This window comes from Crassostrea angulata, chromosome 7 (assembly GCF_025612915.1).
Source record: "Crassostrea angulata isolate pt1a10 chromosome 7, ASM2561291v2, whole genome shotgun sequence".
Classification (NCBI taxonomy): Eukaryota; Metazoa; Mollusca; class Bivalvia; order Ostreida; family Ostreidae; genus Magallana; species Magallana angulata.
Window position 1 is genome coordinate 40,452,948 of NC_069117.1, and position 21,998 is coordinate 40,474,945.

Here is a 21,998-nt window from a genome sequence, read left to right on the forward strand (position 1 = left end):
TACTCTTTAGAATCAGACCAATCGCATTGTATTATTTACCTGTACCGTGGCGGCAACTTCAAAAGGCCAAACATAATTGCACGGAAGTGCCGTCCTACGCATGCCAGAGCCGAATCTCAGGTAAACAATATGGCGGGTATAAATTACAGGTGCTAAATTAGCGCATCGGTGGGATAATTAACAGGTACCGTTAGACGAAACGATGGGGAACAAGATCAGTACCGTAGGGGATGACGTAAAGCGCCAGGGTGAGGGGTCGGGCGGTGCCGCCGATGTTTACAAAATGGTAGATTTGAAAGGAGGCGGCGAATTGGTTGAGATGATGAAAAGAGCCCGCTGGACCAAAAATTTTAAAGAGATAGATGACACTATTCAAGAAAAAGTAAGGACATTTTTATATGACGGTGGACGTGGAAAGAAAGTTCCCATAAGTGAAATAATAGAGCTAAGAAACAAAACTCGTTCGAGTGCGATTAAGTCTGCATCAAAAGATAAACAAAAGAAGACACACGAACAAGCACTATTGGATTTGAAGTTTCAGGATAGCGAAGGCAATTACCTCCAGAACAAACCAGGTGAGAAAATCAATTAATCGCTAGGCTATTTGAAATAATAAGGCCGTATGTGACGTATTTTGTGTATTAAATCTGTCGATATAAATTTTATATTACAAACGATCGAAGTTTCTTGGATGACTTTAGTAATGTATAGTTACAATTTGTGGAATTCACAGTTGCAGTCATCACACATCTTTTGAATCGTCCATCATCTTCTGAACAAAATCTTCATGTTGACTTTTTTGTACCGGATTTCAATGAAGCTCGCGATATATGCAGCCAATATGAAACAGGGGCGATAACTCTAAAAAATTGAATTTGCAGACATGAAGTATCGGACGAAATATTCATGTTTATCTGCGTATATTATTTCAGAAATAACATGATTATGAAGGTAGAATATCTCAATTAGAATTGCAGACGCCTTTAATTTTTTTTATCTATAATTATTTTCACAATACCACTATATGATTTTATTACCTAATCAAAGGGATTTTGTTGTTTTATTACAAATTAAATATTTGCGTCTATTTTGAACTGCCGGTCAATAGACTGCGATCTATTAGACCGCCGGTCAATAGACTGCGATCTATTGGACCGGCAACGTATTTCAGAACGCGGTTATGTTAATGTTACATTCTTTCGATAGTTCTCAGGGAATGAATATTCCTTTACATAGACGCTGTTTTTAGTACTTGGTGAAACCAAATTCAATATTATCAAAATAGAGTATCAAATAATCAACAGTTTTAAAGCCTCATATAAGGTAAAAGACTATTTAAAATCTAATGGGTTGAAGACTCCCCCTTCTTTGTGTAAACTAATATTAAATTGAGATGTTGTAATGCATGCAACAGGTTTTGTGCATGTTAAAGATGAAAAAAAAATCTTAGTATATTACATAATGGCACGAAAACCATCTGCAATATGCAAATTGTAAACCCCGAAAACTAAAAAAGGAATTAGGTAATAAAACAATTATTTAATGCTTGAACAGTCAATAGACCAGAATTTTTTCCCTTGGTACAGGGAACAGCTCAGTATGATCTATTGCCCTCGGCCGTTGGCCTCGGGCAATAGATCATACTGAGCTGTTCCCTGCACCTCGGGAAAAATATTCTGGTCTATTGACTGCTCAAGCATTAAATAATTGTATAATATATAGGCCTATATATAATAGCCTGAATTATTTTACAGAGATAACTGAACTACATTTTTCTCTCTCTGATTTTTAATAAAAAGTTAAATAAATGTTTTGATTAGTTAAAAATAAACTGTCATTAATTTTAAATGTTATGTAACATGAATAAAAGAGAGAGAGAGAGAGAGAGAGAGAGAGAGAGAGAGATGTATAAAATAAAACATCTATAAATATATTATTTGACTATATATTGTTTGTCATTTAATAGTTTTGATGTTATTTTACATGTGTAATTTTGGTCAGGAGAGAGAGAGAGAGAATTTAATGCTGGTCAACCATATTCTACAAATGTCGCACTGTATAAAATTTAAAATGGGGATTTTTGAAAATATCAAAACTAATATTATCAATAGAATCAATTAAAGATTCAATTATGACCAAAATGTCAGAAAACAGATATTGATCTACTGTAGTTCTTAGAACTTGTACTTTAATGACTGAGATTTTGAATTTCAGATGAAATGAATATGCCAGGTAAGCCTGTGGATTATGTTTGGGCTTCAGTCCGTGTACTGTCATATAATTACCCCCTTGTCTTGTGACTCTCATATATATGTTTTCCACATGTTGATTCTTGTTGCATTGGTATGATGGCTTTTTGTGCAAAATTTTTGTAACATCACAAACTGTAAATTAACATATATATTTATAAATTTTGATCGATCCGAAAATTGTTGTTGTGTTAATTGCATGTATTATACAAATCTGAGTATATTAAGTGTTATTTCCGGACATGAAATCAGTATTCTATTATTTGAATTGTAGAGATGTTGTAATCAAAATTAAAACAAAGATTCTTTGCTAAATTTATTTATAATTATGTGTAATAATTGAAAATGTAAGGAGCATTAGGACCAAGTATATACACATTGTGTGATTAATAATTAACAGTGTTACAGTTTGATATTCTGTTCGAGTGAGATGGGAATTTTTTAGGGGGTAGGGGGTTCATCCTTGTCATTTTTATGATAGCTATATGGCAGTTGGTCCAATATCGTGTGAGTCACTGACTTAAACTATCTACACACTGTCTGTTTTCAAGCACCCATTTTACAGCCCATTTATATTATATGTACATGTACTAACTTTTCTGCTGGGATAAGTACATCTTTCTGAATCCAGTGATGTATATTTTGAACTTGGTACATTTTAAAAAAAAATTGATATGAACAGATCGCAAATTCCGTGAATGCTGCTGGGACATCCACCAGACTGGGTCAGTGGGGGAGACTATTCTACATCTGTGCCTTCTAAATGCCACCGCCATCCATGCTGATCTGGCCAAGCGGTTAATCCAGGCCTACCCAAAGATGATCAACGACATCTACCTAGCTGATGAATATTTTGGTAAAAAACTTTCACAGTCTAGTTTTACAAACAAATCAATGACTTATAGTGCTTGAATTTGCCCAGACAGTTATGTTTAAAGAGAGTTATCATAATTTGAGACATTGAAATTCGCCTGGTCTAAAATTTGCCCACTGACAACAATGGCAAAATGGGCAAAAATAAAACGGGGGCAAATATTTCCCTATAGACAGTATATACCGGTAAATGAGAAGATCTATGCTGATTATTTAGATACATAACCTTAAGTTTGTTGAAGAATACTTTCTAAATACAGGTCTATCTTAAATATGACACTTTTTTAAAACAATTAATTCAATTGATTATGTGTTCAAATTATGATCATTACATTGGGGTTGTTTTATTTTTTACACAGGGGAGAGCATTTTGCACATAGCCATTGTGAATGAAGATCCAGCAATGGTCAAGTTTCTCCTGGACAATGGGGCTGATGTACACGAGAGAGCATGTGGAAATTTCTTTTGCCCAGATGATCAGAAGAGCTCTCGTATGGATACCTACGATCATGAATGGGTTGATGTGACTGAAAAAACAAATTATGAGGGGTGAGTTTAAATAGGAAAAATTATACCCTACATTTTCTCTGTCTCTCTCAAGAAAGAAAAAAAATTGTGACAGAAGTAACATTTTATCCTCCTGGATCAGTTTCACTTGAAGTTGAAAGCAACATTGATTATATGATGAGAGAATTTCATCGCAAAGGGAGATTGAGCATCTAACACAATGAATTAAGTCTAAAAATCCTCGGAAAAATATGTAAACTTTTGTCATCTGCAGCCTCAATATTCGACATGTTAAACTGCATTAAAACTATCAAAATTTGGAATTTTGATGTGAAAAATACTGTCATTCTGACCTTTCACAGACATGTTTACTTCGGCGAGTACCCTTTGTCCTTCGCGGCTTGTCTGGGTCAGGAGGAGTGTGTTCGACTGCTGGTGGCCAAGGGAGCTAACCCAAACTACCAAGATAGCAATGGCAACACTGTCATGCACATGCTTGTGATACATGATAGAAAGGTCAGTATAGGAAATAGCTCACAGGATGAATGACCATCTTTAAGTTCTCCTTAAAGATAGCTTAAAGATGCTTAAAGGTAGCTTAAAGACGATCTTTAAGCCACCTTTAAGCTACCTTTAAGCTATATGTGTTGCTTAAAGATGGCTTAAAGAAAGCGTAAAGATGGCTTAAAGGCAGCTTAAAGACTATCTTTAAGCCACCTTTAAGCCACCTTTAAGGACAACTTATAGGTCCTTAATGTCCAAACTTCTTTAAGCCACCTTTAAGCCACCTTTAAGCTACCTTTAAGCCACCTTTAAGCCATTAAAAAAAAATTATTTCAATATTGTGCTTAATTTCCAACAAAATGTATTAACTTTATGAAAAAAAAGGTATTAAAACGGTTTTTGTTCTAGAAAGAAAAATGAAGAAAAAAAACACCAAAAAGAACCCGGTCATGGTGAGAATTGAACCCGGGACCCTTAGTTTACTAGCATCACCTCACTTCCTCTGCGCCACGGCAACTTACATATATATGAGCGTTTTTATATCGTATATATCAGTGGATATTGAAACACTGTATTGAATGTGTTTACTTGAAAAGATTTGGACAAACCATTCAGTTTGTAACAATCAATTATATCTAATTTATAAATTACATGCATGCATGTATTTAGAATGAAATACGGAACTTGGTCTTCAGTGAACAGAAATATATTATACCTAAATGGAAACCGTTAGGTTCACTATAGTAGGCTTTCTTAGTTAATAAATTTAAACTGAGTAGATATACGTTCATCTAAGTTATAGCTATAAAAATGTAAGAAAGAAAATGAAATCATTTCTTTTATGAAATGCATTGATACTATTAGGGTATTTGTTCAATTTCCCGCAATTTCCCGGTTTTCATGATCGCGGCGCCGTTCCAATATGTTTAAATATTTACATGTAATTGTATGTACATGATTTTTAAACTATCAATTCTATTACAAACAAAATTACCAATTACCGGTGACGTATTTACTGCATGTGGCAATTGCAAATGACTTGTATATACAATTGTATGATGTGCCAGGCCGGGTATATTTGACATATTTACCCTTATACATATATTTAAATAATCAACCCCTATTTATGACCACCGGTACATTAATTAATTAGCCTCAAGATTTTACTCTTACATACATGTATCGTTGATTTGTAGACGTAACATCTTTGAAACCCAGAGCTAGGATATAATACTTTGAAAATGAATTACAAATGTAAATTAACTTTTATTCACTAGACTTATCGTATACTTGTACATACTAAAATTCAACGCCTTTAGAAACCCTGACGTGCACCTGGGCACACGACACACCTGTTGTGTATATCTTGTATATTCTGTGTTAGTTCCAGGGGTTTTCTTAAGTTGGACAAACAATAGACTTTAATTAGATATACACAAACATGCACCTGGGCACACGACACAACTGTTGTGTATATCTTGTATATTCTGTGTTAGTTCCAGGGGTTTTCTTAAGTTGGACAAACAATAGACTCTAATTAGATATACACAAACGAACAAAACTATGTCTAGACAAACAAAGCAGTAATATCCTGCCCGATATAACATAGGCAGTTGAGAGTCTTTTCATCTTTAACATGTATCTAGCAGATCTAGAATTAGAAATAATGAAAATTGAAAAAAAAAATACAAACCTTAAACCGATTATCAAATTAAATCATGCATTTTTGGTTCATTATCTTTATTTTGTTTAATAACTGGAGGAACACAGAGAGAGAGAGAGAGAGAGAGAGAGAGAGAGAGAGATATTTTTTCACCGATTAATTTATAATAGGAAACAAACATACTTTAATTAGTTTTATGCACATATTAAGATACAGAGACTGCGCTCATCCCTACAATAATTTTGAAACCCCCCAAAAATTATAAAGAATTTTATAACGGCAATCTGTGTCCATCGGAGCGGTGCTGATGATAGCGATCTGTGTTTAATGGAGGGACGATTAAAACCGCCTGGAACACCCCCCCCCTTCCTTGGAAATTATATTATCACTCGGATGACCCCCTCCCTTCTCTATAAAAGAGCTTTTGCATTTAATATATGTTTTTATTGTTCAGCTTGATCAATATTGACTTAAAGGCCACTTAAAGACAGTGTAAAGAGAGCGTAAATGCCACTTAAAGATGCTTAAAGATGGCTTAAAGGTGGCTTAAAGGTGGCTTAAAGAAGTTTGGACATTAAGGACCTATAAGCACTTGCTTAAAGGTGACTTAAAGGCAGCTTAAAGGTTGAATAGCCTTTAAGCTCCTTTAAGTCACCTTTAAGCCACCTTTAAGGACTTGCTTAAAGATGGTTTTTCGCCCTGTGGCTATTGATCATGTGACACTGTAACCATGGTAACGGTTAATGTCTGTACTGGACACATGATGGTAGATCTCATCATTCTTTTATTGCAAGTTTCTTTTTGACTTTATTTTTTAGTGGATTTTTTAAATCAATTTTAGAATTGATTATGGTAATTTTGATGTATTTATTTGTATGTAGTATTTTTATAGATCACTTCAAGCAATTGATTGTGATGAAATTCAACTGATTTATTACTGGTAGTTAACTGTATAATATTCTCAAAATGAGAATTTAAAAAATTAATAATGATTATTTATATATACATGTAGTTTATGAAAATTATTAGATGTTACAATTTAAAGCCTGTGTTATGCGTGACAAAGGTGATTAGAATCACTGGATAGATTCTGTTTTAATGTTGTGCTGTTATATACAGATATTAGCTAACCCTTTTACATAGCATATATTGTTAATGTTATTTGTAGTATACACCATATAATGCAATTTTTGTTAGCCTGAATGCATCCTATTCAAGTTAAAAATTTTCACAATTTACAATTATAAATACATATGTATACCTGACTTTGTATTTATGTTCAGGAGAGTGAATATGAAGGACAGGTTTGGTTTCTTTTATGCGTATTATGCACATTTTGAAATATTAACAATTTTTTAGTTTACATGTATAACTAGATGTTTAAATTAAATCTTGTTCCCTATTTTAAAAAAATAAATCACCTTTAAAAGACCAATGCCCAAAACCACCTTTTGCAAAATTTTTGCAACACAGAATTTGCTAACATGATTTAATTAAAACATTAACCATGAAGAATAGCTGTTAAATTTCTTTGAGTTCTTTTTAATAAACCATTACACCCATTGTAGCATTTTAATTATATTTTTTTTATTAATTATGTAAAGAATCGTTGCCTCTTTTCTTGCATTAAAACTACATCTTCAATAGAAAATCAATAATATTTCGCCCTTTTTATCATAAAATGTCATTTTATCAATACTTGATAGTTAATCCATTCCATCATTATACTAACTAAAGTTTTAAGTTATATGTGGCATGTACTCAATCCTAATTTTTTCTTTCACCCCATCTAATTTTTATTACTTTAAAATATGATTAATTTTTTGCGTGCACCTAAAGTATAATAGCTACTCTTTTGTTTAGTCTTTTTCTCAAATGTGAAAAGCAATGAAACAATTGATTTGAATCAAAAAGAAAGCAGATAGCTCTGCAAAACTTCATAAGTACAAAGCTAGAGCTGCAAACCTGTAGCTTTTACGGGAAAAATCAAATAGTCATGCATATACCTGTTGTTGTACAATGAATTTTCCCATATAAAAGCTACTGAGAATATATTTAGAATGTATTGCATCCCTCTTTTCCAAAGGATTTATTGGAAATGATTCAATTCAAAAAGTTTCTTGATTTTCACAGTGAATCATGTATCTCTAATATTAACAAAGATTTCATTTTCTCTCTCTTTTTCAAGTTTAATCTTAAGTGTTTTCACCTTTTATTGTTGGGTGTGAAATTATTTTGAGCTAAAAGGTTGATTGCGTGCTGATCAAAGTTTGTCTGTTGACTTTTTTCTCCAAACTTTCTTTTTAAATTAAGAATTGAGTTAATTATCAAATTTTACCTTAATCAGTGACCTTGAAGTCTGACCTTGATCAGTGACCTTGAAATAACCTTAATTTGAAACAACTTTGGTGGTGAATAGTTGGCCTATATCATCATCTTCAAACATTACCAACTAAAGCTTTCTTATCCAAGTTACATATGGCATTCATTTTTGAATATTTTTCTTTACTGTGGAAGACATTTTACATCAGAATTGTAACCTGAAAACATATACTGTACATTGTGGTCAGAAAAAGTCATGTTGACACAGTAAAAATCTCCTGCATTCTTTTAAATATTTCAGTAAATGTTGCATTATCTATTATGGTTTATCTCACCAAACTCCTATGTTTAAAGTAGAAAATATCTAGTTTATATAGTCTCATTACTGCAGATAATGATTTTAAAAATACATGTAAAGTTATGATTTAAATACATCAATAAAACATAATTGAAAACATCTCTGAAAGTGAAAGGTTTGACAAATCTTATTTACCATGCTATCAAGATGCTTCCCCATGAAGAATAATTTCATTACCGGTATATTTGAATTAAATAGCATATTTTTCAGTCTATAATTATTGTAATGATTATTATGATACATGTAAGTGCATTTTCATTGGTGAGCATTGTGTGCTTTTAAAAGACATCAGAATCCAATTATACAGATTTAGTGACATGTATTTAAGAATTAAAAACTTTATCAAAATAAATGATTTAGATTGAAAAAAAATTATGAATTCTCGAGCTTCTTAACTTTTAATTTCAATAATTCATAAAATATATATTTATTTGTAGCTTGGAACTTAAAAATTCTAATTATGCTCTTCCTTCATATGTAATATGTAGCTGTACTTTCTGACTGATATCTCTCAAGATGAGCTTGTTTAATAACTAAAAACTCTGTTTTTTTCTTCCATGCTCACGCTTCAGTACGCTTCTAAACAGGTTTGTATAACTTTTTCTGCTTATCTTTTGTCTTCATTGCTCTCTGTATCATATATTGTATTGTCCCATGTAATGCCCATACCAAGTTCCATGAAATTTATTAAATATATACATAATATATATTTACCTCTGTGTGTGTTCATATTGCATAATGTTGATTAAACTGGTTAGAACCATTAGTTAAATAATTGTGTCATGTTGTCCTATTTTGAACGTCCCATTGCTGTGTATGTGCTAAAAATACATGTGTTTGTGCTCATATTTATCATGTATGTATGCTTTTGAAATGATGCAATATTGTGCCCTATTATTTAACAATAAAATGCTTTCTTTGGCGATTCATGCGGAAAGTTGCGACAATACGTATATGCAACATTACGCTAACTTCAAGAATCATGAAAGAAAGCATTTTATTGTTTATATTTACATCTTTCAATTAACAAATTATCTAATTGATTGTAAAGAGTAAGTGAAATTTACTTAACTGTTGTTAATGTGCAGATAAAAGAAATAGCAGAGTCATCTTATATGGGAATTTGAGTCTGACATCTTCATGATTATTTCATGCAGTCCGTAATTTTTCTCAGATTGCTGATGGTTTCAGCCAGAACTGTATTGTGTAGATATCAGCCTTTACAGTTTCTATAAAGCTTTGAATCACAATCGGTTTTCTTGCAAAATAGGAGAATTAAGAAGCTTGATCGATATATAGTGTTTACATGTTCTCTGTGTATAATTGTTGGTAAAAATCATTACCGATATATAGAATTAATGAAAATAAATTGAATGGACATAAAATTATTAGCTTACAATGGCTTAATGCATGTGTTGCATGATGATCTGCATGACTGCATGGGAGAGGGGAAAAGGATAGAATTACAAAACATGTGATGAGACTCTGGAAACAAAACTTTATACTCACTTTGAAGTCAGAATTTTTTCACTGAATGCTAGTATCCCTTACGAAAAAGATCCAAATGGAGCTTGTCTAAGTTTGATGACCCAGGAGCCTGCAGTGTCTATAACAATTAATTGAAATAAATCAATTAATCTAGCTCATAATAAAACTGCTTACAGATCAAAATTCTGTACTGTCAGTTGAGTACTAAAGGAAATACTATCTGAATATAAACTTCGTTTATAATCTATGTCCTTTTGAAATAGCTTGAACTAGAGAGACCCCCACAGGTAATGTATTATATAGTGTATATTGTGAAAAGCAGTAGTTATAATGATAAATTTGAATTCTGATAGATTTTTCTCCGTTAGATGACCATAATTTTTTTATTTCAAGTAAGGAAAAACAGAAGAAACAAGTCCAGTTCTTTGAATCATTGTACTACATTGTTGTCATCTTTCTTCTGTCACATGTATAGCATGTATTTTCTAGGCATGTTTTGTGATTTATTTTTATTATTTTATTGTCATGGTTCCTGTAGATTTATGTATCTTTGTACACATATTTGTTTGATGTGAATGTAGTATTTCAGCCAGAACCCAGCGTTTACCCAAAGCTCCCAATTCATCTGTACCTGCACAATATACAGTATATCAGGGGGTTTTTTTGCGTGTCATAAAATTTGAGAAAATCTAGAAAATGCACGAGTGTATCATTTTTTATTTGCTTTAGTAATTTTTGCAATACAAAAAGGTTCCCATAGAATATAACACAGAATATAATTTTTGCATATTCATATGTTTGCGATGTAAAAGTGATCACAAAAAAAAGTGAAAATTAGATCATTGCGAAAATTACCAGATATACAGTACATGCAGTGTTCAGGAAACCCCATGCCTATCTACCATTTAAATTTATTCTTGTACATTAGTTGATGATGTACTGTACATGTTCAGTTATATCTCTAATTGTCTGCTATATCAAAGGAACCAACTACATGTATAGATTTTAATTAATGTGAATACTATTATTGAACTTTTCAATGCACTGATATCAAAACAGTTATATTGATATTTAATAGTTTTAACAGGCTCAAAAATTTAATGCATGGCCTGTGACACTGTAGCATTAGGTGTGGTTCGACAAGGCAAAGCATGTCAGCATGCAGTACCATACTAGCTAGTTTATGAAGCATCAATTCATGAAGCAGTATCTTACATGTTTGTTGCCATGGTAATATTATTTCCTGTATTTTATTAGGAGATGTTTAACCTCCTGGTAGAGCTTGGAGCTAGGTTGGACATCAAGAATCGGCAGGGCTTAACTCCACTGACGCTGGCGGCCAAGCTCACAAGAAAAGAGGTACTGAGCAAGCCTCTACAGGCAATGGTTGCTAATAGCTTGTTAATACATGTAGCTGTGATGCTCCTGGTATGTTGCTACAGGTATATGCATGATTAATTGTCTGGAATACCCAGGCTCATAGGGCTTCCATGTTACTATATGTAATGGAGCAAGAGTCATCGACTCCCCTGGAGGCCGGTAACTATTTGCATGCAGTTGGATGGACTGATCTAGCTGCTGTAGATTAATTGCATGGTTCAAAGACAGTAAGAAATAAAAAGCCCTCAGTGGGCTTTGAAGTAGCATTCTTTTGGTAATTTGCTACTTTGCAATGTTACAGTACCTTTATGATGCCCTTTTCTGTTATTTAACCCTCATGATAAGAGCCAGTTTATAAGTGATAGCTGAATTTTTCAAAGATAAAGATTTGAAAATCAACCCATACAATAAAAATGGCTTTATTAGTATAGGTAGATTTTCAATTTTTTAAAATTCATTACGAAAAATATCAAGTCTTCTTTAAATGCGTAGAGTTATTAGCTCTAGATCAACCATTAATAATGTGTACCTGCAGGTATACTGCCAAAGTTATTGTAATTATATGTTGTTATTGTTATACAACATTAATTTTGTAGATGTATGAATACATTTTGGAGAAGATCCGACAAGTAGTTTGGATATTTGGGAATGTGACTTGTGCCGGATATCCTCTGAAAGACATTGACACCATTTCAGAGACAGGAGAAATTAACAGGAACTCTGTATTGAATTTGGTCGTGTATGGGGTAGGTCATCTTCCCAAGTCAATTTATTGGGTCTTATCTGCTCCTCTCTTCACAATGCCATGACAGATTTAGCACTCAAAAAAATCTGGATTGATGTTATCTGTATCTTTCTACCAAAATGCATTGTTTGCAAAGTATTTTGTCAGCTGACAATGCATGATCTAAAACTGCCCATTTAATAAAAATTTCAACCAAAGTTTCTGTAATTTTTTTAATACATGTACTTAATCTGTCAAGTGTTAAGAGGAGAGAAAAGTGGAGCAATTAACCAGAAACTTCATGTACATGTACGGTTAGTACTGTTATTTTCATGAAAAGCAGCTAGGTTGTTAGGTTGAACAAGAATTATTTTATTTTTGTAGGCAGAGGATGGGCATTTGGATATGATGGATGGACTGATTGTGGAACTTCTGAAGGACAAATGGAAAACCTTTGTAGGCCACAGGTGTGTAAAACTACGAGCACAATTTCTTACGTTTTTTAATCAAATATTAATAGTTATCGCTAACTGCTTGCAAATCTCTCTAAATTTCCCTAATGTGTAACTGCCATATGAAACACTTGAAAAATGCAAAAGGTTGATACATAGGTACTTGTTTCATACCATTAAAACGACATGTTTTAGTTTAAAGTTTGAGTACAGTAAAATTCATTTAAAAAAATTTCTAAATTTCAATATGAACGCATCTATAAATATGCAAAAATTTCAGGTTCTACAAAAAGTTTGCCATCTTCTTTGCCTACTTCATCATCTTCATGGTTGCTTTTATCCTGCGGCCCGGGGTAGACCTGTGTCCGACAACGACCGCGAGCAGCAGTAGCGTTAACTCCACTACCAGCCAGTCCAGTCAGGTCACCACGGAGAACGACGCCTGCTACCTCATCAAAGCCTGTCGGACCGAGGACAAGGTATAACAAACCACAACAAGTTTCACTCTATCAACCCTACCAAGCTGTGTAGTGTCAACTCTAGCAGTATGATCAACACTACCAAGCAGTGAAGCGTCAACTTTAGCAATATGTTCAACCTTACCTAGCTGTACAAAATCAACCTTACCAAGCTGTATTGCGATTAATTTTTTTAAGCTGTAAAGTTTAGTCCAAAACTAAATGCAAATTTTTTTATAAATCGATTTTTGTAATCCTAATAGAAGGAAAATGAATGTTCAGGTTTGAAACACAATCATGGCCTTTATATCTGCAATTTTTGTGATACAGGTGAGATTTGCACTGGAGATAATGGTTTTAATTGGAGCGGTGTGGTACATCTTTATAGCCATGAAGGAGATCTACCATCAGGGGTTCAGAGTCTTCTTCATCACTCTGGTAAGATACAGTCTCACAGAAATAAAGTGAAATATGTTTACAGCAAAACTCTTCATTATGAATTCATGTTTACAGTGAACTTAGTTTATTCCCCAATGCCTAATCTTAAAATGTAGAAACTGTTTACCAAATTTAACAAATACATAATGAATAAAAAATTGTCATTTGGCATATACTGTGGAATCATTAGATTTCGTGGTGGCTCAATTTTCGTTGAATTCGTGGGTACCTCGCATCCACGAATTAACATCCTCAACCAATTAATAAATCAGGGTAATAAACTCATATATCCTTTGTAGGTTTAAGAAAATACATGAAATTACGTCCCCACGAACCTGTCAAATTTAAGCAATCCACGAAAATTGGCCCCCACGAAATTTAATGATTCCACAGTACTTCTTTTAGTATCATATATGTAATTATGCTAACAGTAAACTATGGATGTTTGCTTCAGTAGTGAAACTGTATAGTAAGAAAGAGTGTCAAGTATATTGCTAAAAATCAAGAATGTATATAGAGTGCAGTTTAAAGTTTGCAGTAATTCAGAAGACATGGTAGTTTAGCAGAATGTTATCCTGTTTTGTAGAAAGGAGCCCCAGCCAAGGCCATGTTCCTGCTGTCTGATGTCCTGGTAGTGCTGATGTTACCAGGCCGGGCTCTCTGTCAACACGAATACGAGGACATCATCGCAGTGTTCGCCATTTTGTTCACAGCGCCATATTTTCTGTTCTTCTGCAGGTAAAGTACCTTAGCTAAGCTATCTATGAATAACTTACTTTGAGGATGGTACCTGGAAAATGTCAGAATTTGATGATTTACAAGCAGTATGATGTAGAAAAAAAATTATGCTATCTCATCAGTAATGAAACAAGTCTTTTTAGAACTCCCATGTTTTTGAGCTAGAATCTGGAAGTGGTTTTTACCCAAATTTTATAAATTTACTTGAGCCCATTTCTTAGAAATAAATATCTTATTTTGTAATTTCAGGGGCTTCAAGATAGTAGGACCTTTTGTTGTGATGATCTACAACATGATCGCTGGAGACTTGCTGAGGTGGATCATCATCTACTTGGTCTTCATCATTGGCTTCTCTCAAGGTAAAATAGTCCAGTCCTGAAAATTATTGTATCTGTATGGGTATATGTACATGTATATGGTGTTTTTTCCTTCTTAAAATTTCAATTTAGGCTTACGGGATTGATGGGAGTTTCAGTTTGGTTGGCTTTAAATTAACATGTTTAATGTCTAATCATGATTGCAAGGCCGAATAATAGAAAAAAATAATTTTAAAAATGCTTTGAAATTTAAAATATATTGGTCATTTCCTAATTTTTTTTTTTTCAATTACAAAAAATTACTAAGATTAAATAAAGTAAATTTTAAATTGTGCACGTGGCTTTTAAATTTATTATGATAATAATAATACCAAGTTTATACAAACTGAAAGATTAAACCAATAAATAATATGACAAATTTTGTTTCAGCCATGTACATAATATTCTTAAATGTACCTGGGAGTCCATTCAATAACCCAGTGGAAGCGGTCATGTGCATGTTTATGATGTCTCTGGGAGAATTCGGGGACTACTATGAGTCTTTTAGTCAGACCAATCATCCCATTCTCAGCAAAGTAGGGGACGCTACTCTGTAATGGTTGTTGTCTCCCCTGATATTTCTGTTGTTTAACATTAACCCTGAGTGTTAATTAACTAGTACTAGAGCATTCTGTGTCACTGAGTCTGTGTGGGGACATTTGACCTTTGACACCTCTTATGTATGTTTATACTTATTCTTTTGCATTTGATTTTAACCTTTGTTTCATTTTTTTCTTACCAAATTTTAATAATTAATGTTTTCTGCATTTCGCAAGAGAAATATTGGTAATTTCCATGGAAGTCATCTGATTGGGAAAAATATGTACTGTGAGCGAATTAACTGCTATTAATAACAGTCATTATTTTGTGATATACATTTGGTCTGCAGTCATATCTCTTGTAGCTCTGTATAGGGAAATAACAACCATGCATGCAGAAAGAAATTTGAGGACTGCAAATTTGTGGCATTTATGCCGCAAGAGAAATTCACAACAAATAATTTGTTTAAAACCTCATGAACATTTTCTCGTACTTGAAGGAGTTAGTTTACTACGAAAACCCATTGAGCTCATTTTCGTAGGTAAAAAAAATATTTTTTTCACGAATAAACGCAAAACTTTCGAGATATAACGCGTTAATTTCGCGAATAAATGCGTACCTTTCGCGAATAAATGCGAAACTTTCGCGATATAACGCTAACTTTCGCGAATAAACGCATAATTTTTGCGATATAACGCGTTACTTTCGCGAATAAACGTGATATAACGCGTAACTTTCGCGATATAACACGAAACTTTCGCGATATAACGTGTAACTTTTGTGATATAAAGCGTTAGTTTCGCGAATAAACGCGAAACTTTTGCGATATAATGCGTAACTTTCGCAAAGAAACGCGAAACCATTATATAAATATTTTAATTTCATACAGAACCCTTATGAAGAAAAACGATTGAAAACAAACACATTTTAAGTTTATATCATAAAATACTCATTGTTCATTATTATTCAAATATCCGTGTTAGGTTGATTTATGAAGACAAAATTATCTTTTTTGCATATAGGTATTAATAAATCTGATTAAACTTTATAACATTTTTATATGTTATAAGTCCAAAGTAAAAAATAAGTTTGGGCATTATAGTACGATTTTCAGTTGTTCGCCGAACCTGTGTTCGAACAGGATAAATTTGGAGGACGAATTTGCGTCATCTAGATTTGAACAAAGGCTTGAAAATTTCTATTCACAGCTTGACCTTTCTGATATTAAACTAGACATAAGACGTTAAGTTATGTCGCAGTGATATAACATATAGTGTAACGTTTTAAACAATGATATTCTTTAAATTCTTAAATGATATTTAATTAAACGTTTAATTCGAATTAAAATTGTTATAATTAAAATATGTTGCTGCTTCATTTTCAATAATACAGCGCCTATTAGAATGTGAGAAGCGCGATGCATTATGTTCTTTTGAAAACAGTACTAAGATTTTAAAGATTTCCTACGTTTGAATTTATGTTAATTTGTATAAGGTTAAATCTAATTCACTTACATCTTTATATAATATTATTTTGTTTTATTTAAGTTGATATATTTGTTTTCAGTAACTATTCTTCATAGGGGTTCTTCTATGAAATAACAATATTTATATTTAAGTTTCGCGTTTAATTGCGAAAGTTTCGCGTTTAATCACGCTTATTCGCGTAAGTTTGGCGTTTATTCGCGAAAAAAATATTTTTTTTACCTACGAAAATGAGCTCAATGGGCTTTCGTAGTTTACAGAAATTGTGAAAAAAAACAAAATAGACCATGATAATATCTTCTCAGAGCATTTGTCTAAATCTTGTCAAAAGCAGAAAATTTTAATATCCTGTTGGATTTCAAGTTGCTGTGTTGTGCTTTAATTCAATTTCAATGACCCTCTACACTGCAGTTTCTGTTAATTAGGCAATAGGAACGCATCTATTGAGGAGACGATTAAACTCTATTGCACAGAATTTTATCTTCGATAGCAGTGATAATAACTTATAATATAAGCGAATTACTGCCTGCTGGTGCATTAAAATATTTAAAAAGTGAAGCCACTTTTTTTTTCTTTATTACTATATATTATTACTATAATATAAATAATTTTTTTAAGTTTGGAGCTTTATTTAATTTTTTTCAGGTCTTCTATAAATTCAATTTTTAGTTTCAGCTTTTCAGTGTATACTTTTATTCATTTATTTTTAATTTTGATTTAAGTGTATTATAATTTTTTATCATTTCAGCATAATTGCTTGTTTTTGTTATCTTTTTTTTTCTTTTTCCTTCAACTGCTTGTGTTTATTTCAGCCTTTTTTATTGCGTTTGTTAATGGTACCTGTGACCCCGAGTCAAACCCCTGTGTTTTCCTTAGCCCCATTGAGTCCATAGTCGGAATGTTTGCTATGAATGTTGGAGAATTTGAGGACATTTACGGCACTTTTGATTACTCTGAATATCCAACTTTCATCAAAGTAAGTGATGCTATTGGAGGCACAGTGATATTTGATGGGATTTATTTTTTGTTAAAATGGGACATGTATATGTTCATACATCAATGTCTTTCAGCATAGTAGCTTTCCCCGTGTAAATTTGCATGTTTCATCGATCAATATCTATGTAGAACATGTAATTATGTTTTCCCCACTGTAGAATTGAGACACAGGTACCCCCATATATGCATATTTTTTTTGGATGTACCCCCATATTTATTTTTTTTATATAGCCACAAATTTAAGCAATATAAAAATCATTTTAGACTAGTATAAACATGTAATATTTGCACACATTTCTTCAATTTTTGCTTTTTGGGGGTTTTTATGCTGGGAAAAAAATACTATTAAATTGTACCAGTAGTTTCATGCATTTCTTTTATTTTTATTTAAAAATATTAATAGCCTTAATTGCCAAATTTTTATTTCAGTAGTTAGAGTTTGACTTATATGAAAGGTTTATTTCAAAATAATTTTGATGAATTCTCACTAAATTTTTGAGCACCAGAATATCTTTTGTTTAAGTATTTTATATATCCATCACGTTTGATTTGAATTATTTCTACCCAATTACCCTAATGATTTTGCACAAGATGATTAATTTGTCCTCCTCTTAACCATTTTCATTGTGAATCACTTTTTAATTGAACTAATATTCCAGAATATTTAATAATTAATTCTAAAATAAAAAATGAATTTAGGACAAGCACAGTCTTAGAGATTAATTTTTCCTCTTGTTTGACCAATTTTAACTGAAAAAATGTTTTACTGTCAAATACTTTCATATATATTCTGTAATTGGATGATGGCATAAGATAATGTGTTACTGTCAAATACTTTCATATATATTCTGTAATTGGATGATGGCATAAGATAACATCTATAGATTTTATATCTATCTGTCTCGTCTGTGTTGCCGATCTCTATATACGACTATTATCTAAAATTTCTTATTTCAAGTCTACCATACTTAATAGTAAATAAATAAAATGCAGCCTGTGCTGATGAAAAAATGATGCATTTTGAATTTTCAAGTTTTCTGATCTTAATATAAGGACCCCCACTGAAATGAGATTTTTTTGGTGTCTACGTTTTAGATTATTTTCATGATATACATGATCATGGTGACCTTACTGTTGGTGAACATGCTGATTGCCATGATGGGTAACACTTACCAGCTGGTCAACGAGACTCAGAAGGAGTGGTTTAGACAGGTATTTAACGACGGAATTTTGATTTCAATTACTACGAGTGAAACTAATGTTGTATATCAAGAATATTTGATGTATATGTCTTTTGTTTATAAAAAAAGGAACATCATTATGACATTTATTATGGGGGAGAGGACAGCAAACATTAGAATAAAGTGTAAAGATTAAGCAATGTTATATTTTTGAAGTCAAATATTTTTAACAGGAATAATGTGTGCTTAAATTATGTATTCATCAAAAACTTTAACTGAAATAAATTTCTATTAGGAATGTTTTTCAATAAATTTCAGTGGGCGAAAATAGTGCTTGTTGTGGAACAGAGCGTGAGCACAGAAATCAGGAAGGAGGAGCGACTGACGTACTCCCACCCCAGCGCAGACGGCGACAGAAACTTTGTTGTCCGGTGGCACCAAACAGTACGTAATCAGTGACCCTGTGTTCATGAGACAATGTTTTTACATGAGTATCATTCAGTTTTGGGGAGGCCTTATAAGACTCTTTTTAAGGGTTTTTCATTGCAGTTTATAGTTTTATGGGAATGTCAATTCATAGATGGACAAGTATCTAAGATTTATCATCATATCTAAGTACATGTATAAATACAGTTTGTCAAATATCTTTGCATGATCTTAACAATTTGGTGGTACATGTATCAGGTATAAATGTATATGAATTTTATAATCTCCCATGAAATGCAATTCTACACTAATAGTCTAATAGAATTACCGATGTTATTTAACAGTATATCTGTGATACATGTAATTAAATGAAATTCAATCAATTGCTTCTATCATGAATTTTTCTTTTTAAAACTGAACATCATTGAAATATCTTTTTTTTTCATCAAAAGTCTGTTAATATATATATTTACAGCAAAAGGAGCAAGAAGAGATGGCCCGACAGAAGGAGGAGATCTACCAGAAGCAGAGGAAGGCAGCCGCGGAGAAAAAGAAACAAGTGTTCCGTAAAATGTCCACACCGATGGTCATTGACACGCGAGAGGCCGAGGAGGGCCACGTCAACATGTAAAGTCAAATCCCAGATCTACGGGGTCCCCATTACAAAGGGGGACAACTCCTGCCAACCCCAAAGGTGTAAAGGGTACTTGTATAAAAAGCTTAAGGACATTTCTGTATGCACTGGTATATTAGTTATTCAAAAGCTTAAGAAATGTTTTATGTTTTTACCTTTTGTTTTACATACTAGTACTCCACTGTTGTATTGTGATTTAAAGTGTAATATTACTGAAACTTTTTGTTCCCGAAGATCTAAAATTCTTTGTGAATCTAATGTCTTTTTTCTAGTCAATTTGAAACTCTAATCAAATGAATTAGAATTCTTTTAAAAATAACTTAATAAGTGTAAGTTTCTGTGTTTGTTATTAAATATTTATGCATATATACCTTTACATGCTGTAAAAAACCTTACGACTGCCAAACAAATATTTTACTGTTTTAATTAAACCTAACACAGTTTTATTTTACACCTTTGGTAAACTTTGATCCGTCCATTTGTTAAAAATGTTCTGTTTTACTTATTCTTTGTATAAATTTATATTTTATATTATTTATATTTCATAGCATTTATGTACCGGTATATATTTATTTAGTCATACATGCATTTCAATACACTCTATCTGCTGAAAATTCTGTGTACAAGATAAGGTCAAGGCCCTGGACTGATCAAAAGTCTTGAAAGTACAATAATTTGTAAAGATCGAAACTAGTCGAAATATTTTTTTTTCCATCAGAATAAAACATCTGGGAGTAAGCTAATATGCTGAAAGCTACTAAAATGAAACTTTCCATTTTGTTATACAGTAAACATATTCTTTCCTCCAGAAATATTCTCTGTGCAATTAGATTAAGCTTAAAGTCATTGGTGGTCTCTGTTTAAACACTGTTAGATAACTTTAATATTTTTAAAATGAACTCTAGCATGAACAAATAATTTCAAAGTACATTTGTATTTTAAAAATTATATGGAACAATACCTGTATATTTACAAAGAATATTGAAGATTATTTTTTCAATCAAAGTGATACAGTAATGTTTATGAATTATGAAGCACAACATTTTTGTTTTAATTAATTTGCTAGTATGATATTACAATGCTTAGAAACTTCATGTGAAATCCTGTTGTTTGTTTTTATTTTTATTGAAATATATATATTTTTTAAAATGTTGTTAATGATATAATTATATTCATCTGTATAGACTTGTATAAATTGCACTTTTTAACACCCAATATTGGTTTTGATTTTAAACCAAGCAAGGTATGTTGTCATTATGTTTCCCCAATAAAGAGATCAAATATTATTTTTTTTATTTATTGTATTTATATCAATGAAATGAAAAACATTGTTTAAGGTGGAATAACACACCTGGACAAAAATCACTCGTAACAGTAAATTATTTAATTATGAAAGATATGATAATAAATAAACTGTACAAATGTCAAATAAGCGAAGTTTAGGGATAAAAACTCATTATCTAAAAAATTCAATACAACAAGTAAGAGCAGACGCCCCTGTGAGATTCGAACTTGGGATGTAGATCAGCAGAAATTTTTGTGATCATGATAGAGGACATGATGCATTAGAAGTGAAAGTCAAATAGGCGGGAAAAAACACACGCAATTTTAGATTATAACACATGTACTGATTTTTAAAAATTAAATCCTGTAAATATAAACAAAAGATCCAGGCAGATTTGAACTCGTGATCTGCTGATCACAAGCCCAATACTTTTACCACTGAGCTATGAAGACATTCAACCAAATCAATCAATACAAACAATTAAACAAAACATTTAAATTCAAATCACCATTTGTGACGTACGCAGTGTCTGTTCATATAGTGAGGTACCTTAAATGGGGCGTGGTCACGATTTTGGTCAAATTCTCTTCTTTCTTTTTTTTTTTTTTTTTTTTTGATTTTATTATTTACAGTGCTTAGGAATGCACAGAATACACGAACTATCATTGTAAAATCACAAGATTGAAGCTTCTCTCTACAAAAACTATCACGTAACCAAGGAAGTGGCAACTTGAAATACTTGGAGGTAGTTAGCGTAACATCTAGACTAAATAAAAATTTCTCTCCGTCAACAAGATATTTCCAAATTGTATAGTGTCTTACAGCAGAACAAATAATGAAATCCTCAGAACACTGTCACACCGGGGCTGCGTCCTCAATGCGATCCTGCTGCGTCCTTTGGTAATATAAAACGCCTGGGTACACGCAGTATAGTCTCCTAAA

The 21,998-nt window shown here is 32.2% G+C and overlaps 1 protein-coding gene across 11 annotated transcripts; it reads left to right on the forward strand.

Annotated features, from left to right (window-relative positions):
* The first annotated feature begins 71 nt into the window (after positions 1-71).
* LOC128191870 (transient receptor potential cation channel subfamily V member 5-like) lies at positions 72-21,057 on the forward strand. Of its 11 annotated transcripts, none has more exons than XM_052864209.1 (19): positions 82-575; positions 2,215-2,232; positions 2,932-3,105; positions 3,482-3,671; positions 3,992-4,145; positions 7,080-7,100; positions 9,049-9,063; positions 10,228-10,251; positions 11,222-11,323; positions 11,941-12,090; positions 12,453-12,535; positions 12,801-12,999; positions 13,309-13,416; positions 14,003-14,154; positions 14,404-14,513; positions 17,347-17,510; positions 18,626-18,742; positions 19,030-19,155; positions 19,613-21,057. In XM_052864209.1, exons 1-19 carry the CDS (start codon positions 203-205, stop codon positions 19,766-19,768), a joined length of 2,436 nt encoding a protein of 811 aa, XP_052720169.1. In that variant the 5' UTR covers positions 82-202; the 3' UTR covers positions 19,769-21,057. The 11 variants fall into 11 exon arrangements, 10 of the variants coding, with proteins under 10 accessions (XP_052720169.1, XP_052720172.1, XP_052720173.1 ...); XM_052864210.1 differs by lacking the exon at positions 17,347-17,510 and adding an exon at positions 14,901-15,046 and having other exon boundaries at positions 85-575; XR_008244477.1 differs by lacking the exons at positions 19,030-19,155; positions 19,613-21,057 and adding an exon at positions 14,901-15,046 and having other exon boundaries at positions 72-575.
* Positions 21,058-21,998: the final 941 nt, after the last annotated feature.

What these genes read in the sequence shown, in the direction of transcription:
- LOC128191870 (XM_052864209.1), top strand. Translation starts at nt 203, where the DNA reads ATGGGGAACAAGATCAGTACCGTAGGGGATGACGTAAAGCGCCAGGGT. An exon ending in TTGTGATACATGATAGAAAG is followed by an intron (nt 4,146 to 7,079) that starts GTCAGTATAGGA and finishes ATTTATGTTCAG; the next exon opens with GAGAGTGAATATGAAGGACA. An exon ending in CCTGTCGGACCGAGGACAAG is followed by an intron (nt 13,000 to 13,308) that starts GTATAACAAACC and finishes TTTGTGATACAG; the next exon opens with GTGAGATTTGCACTGGAGAT.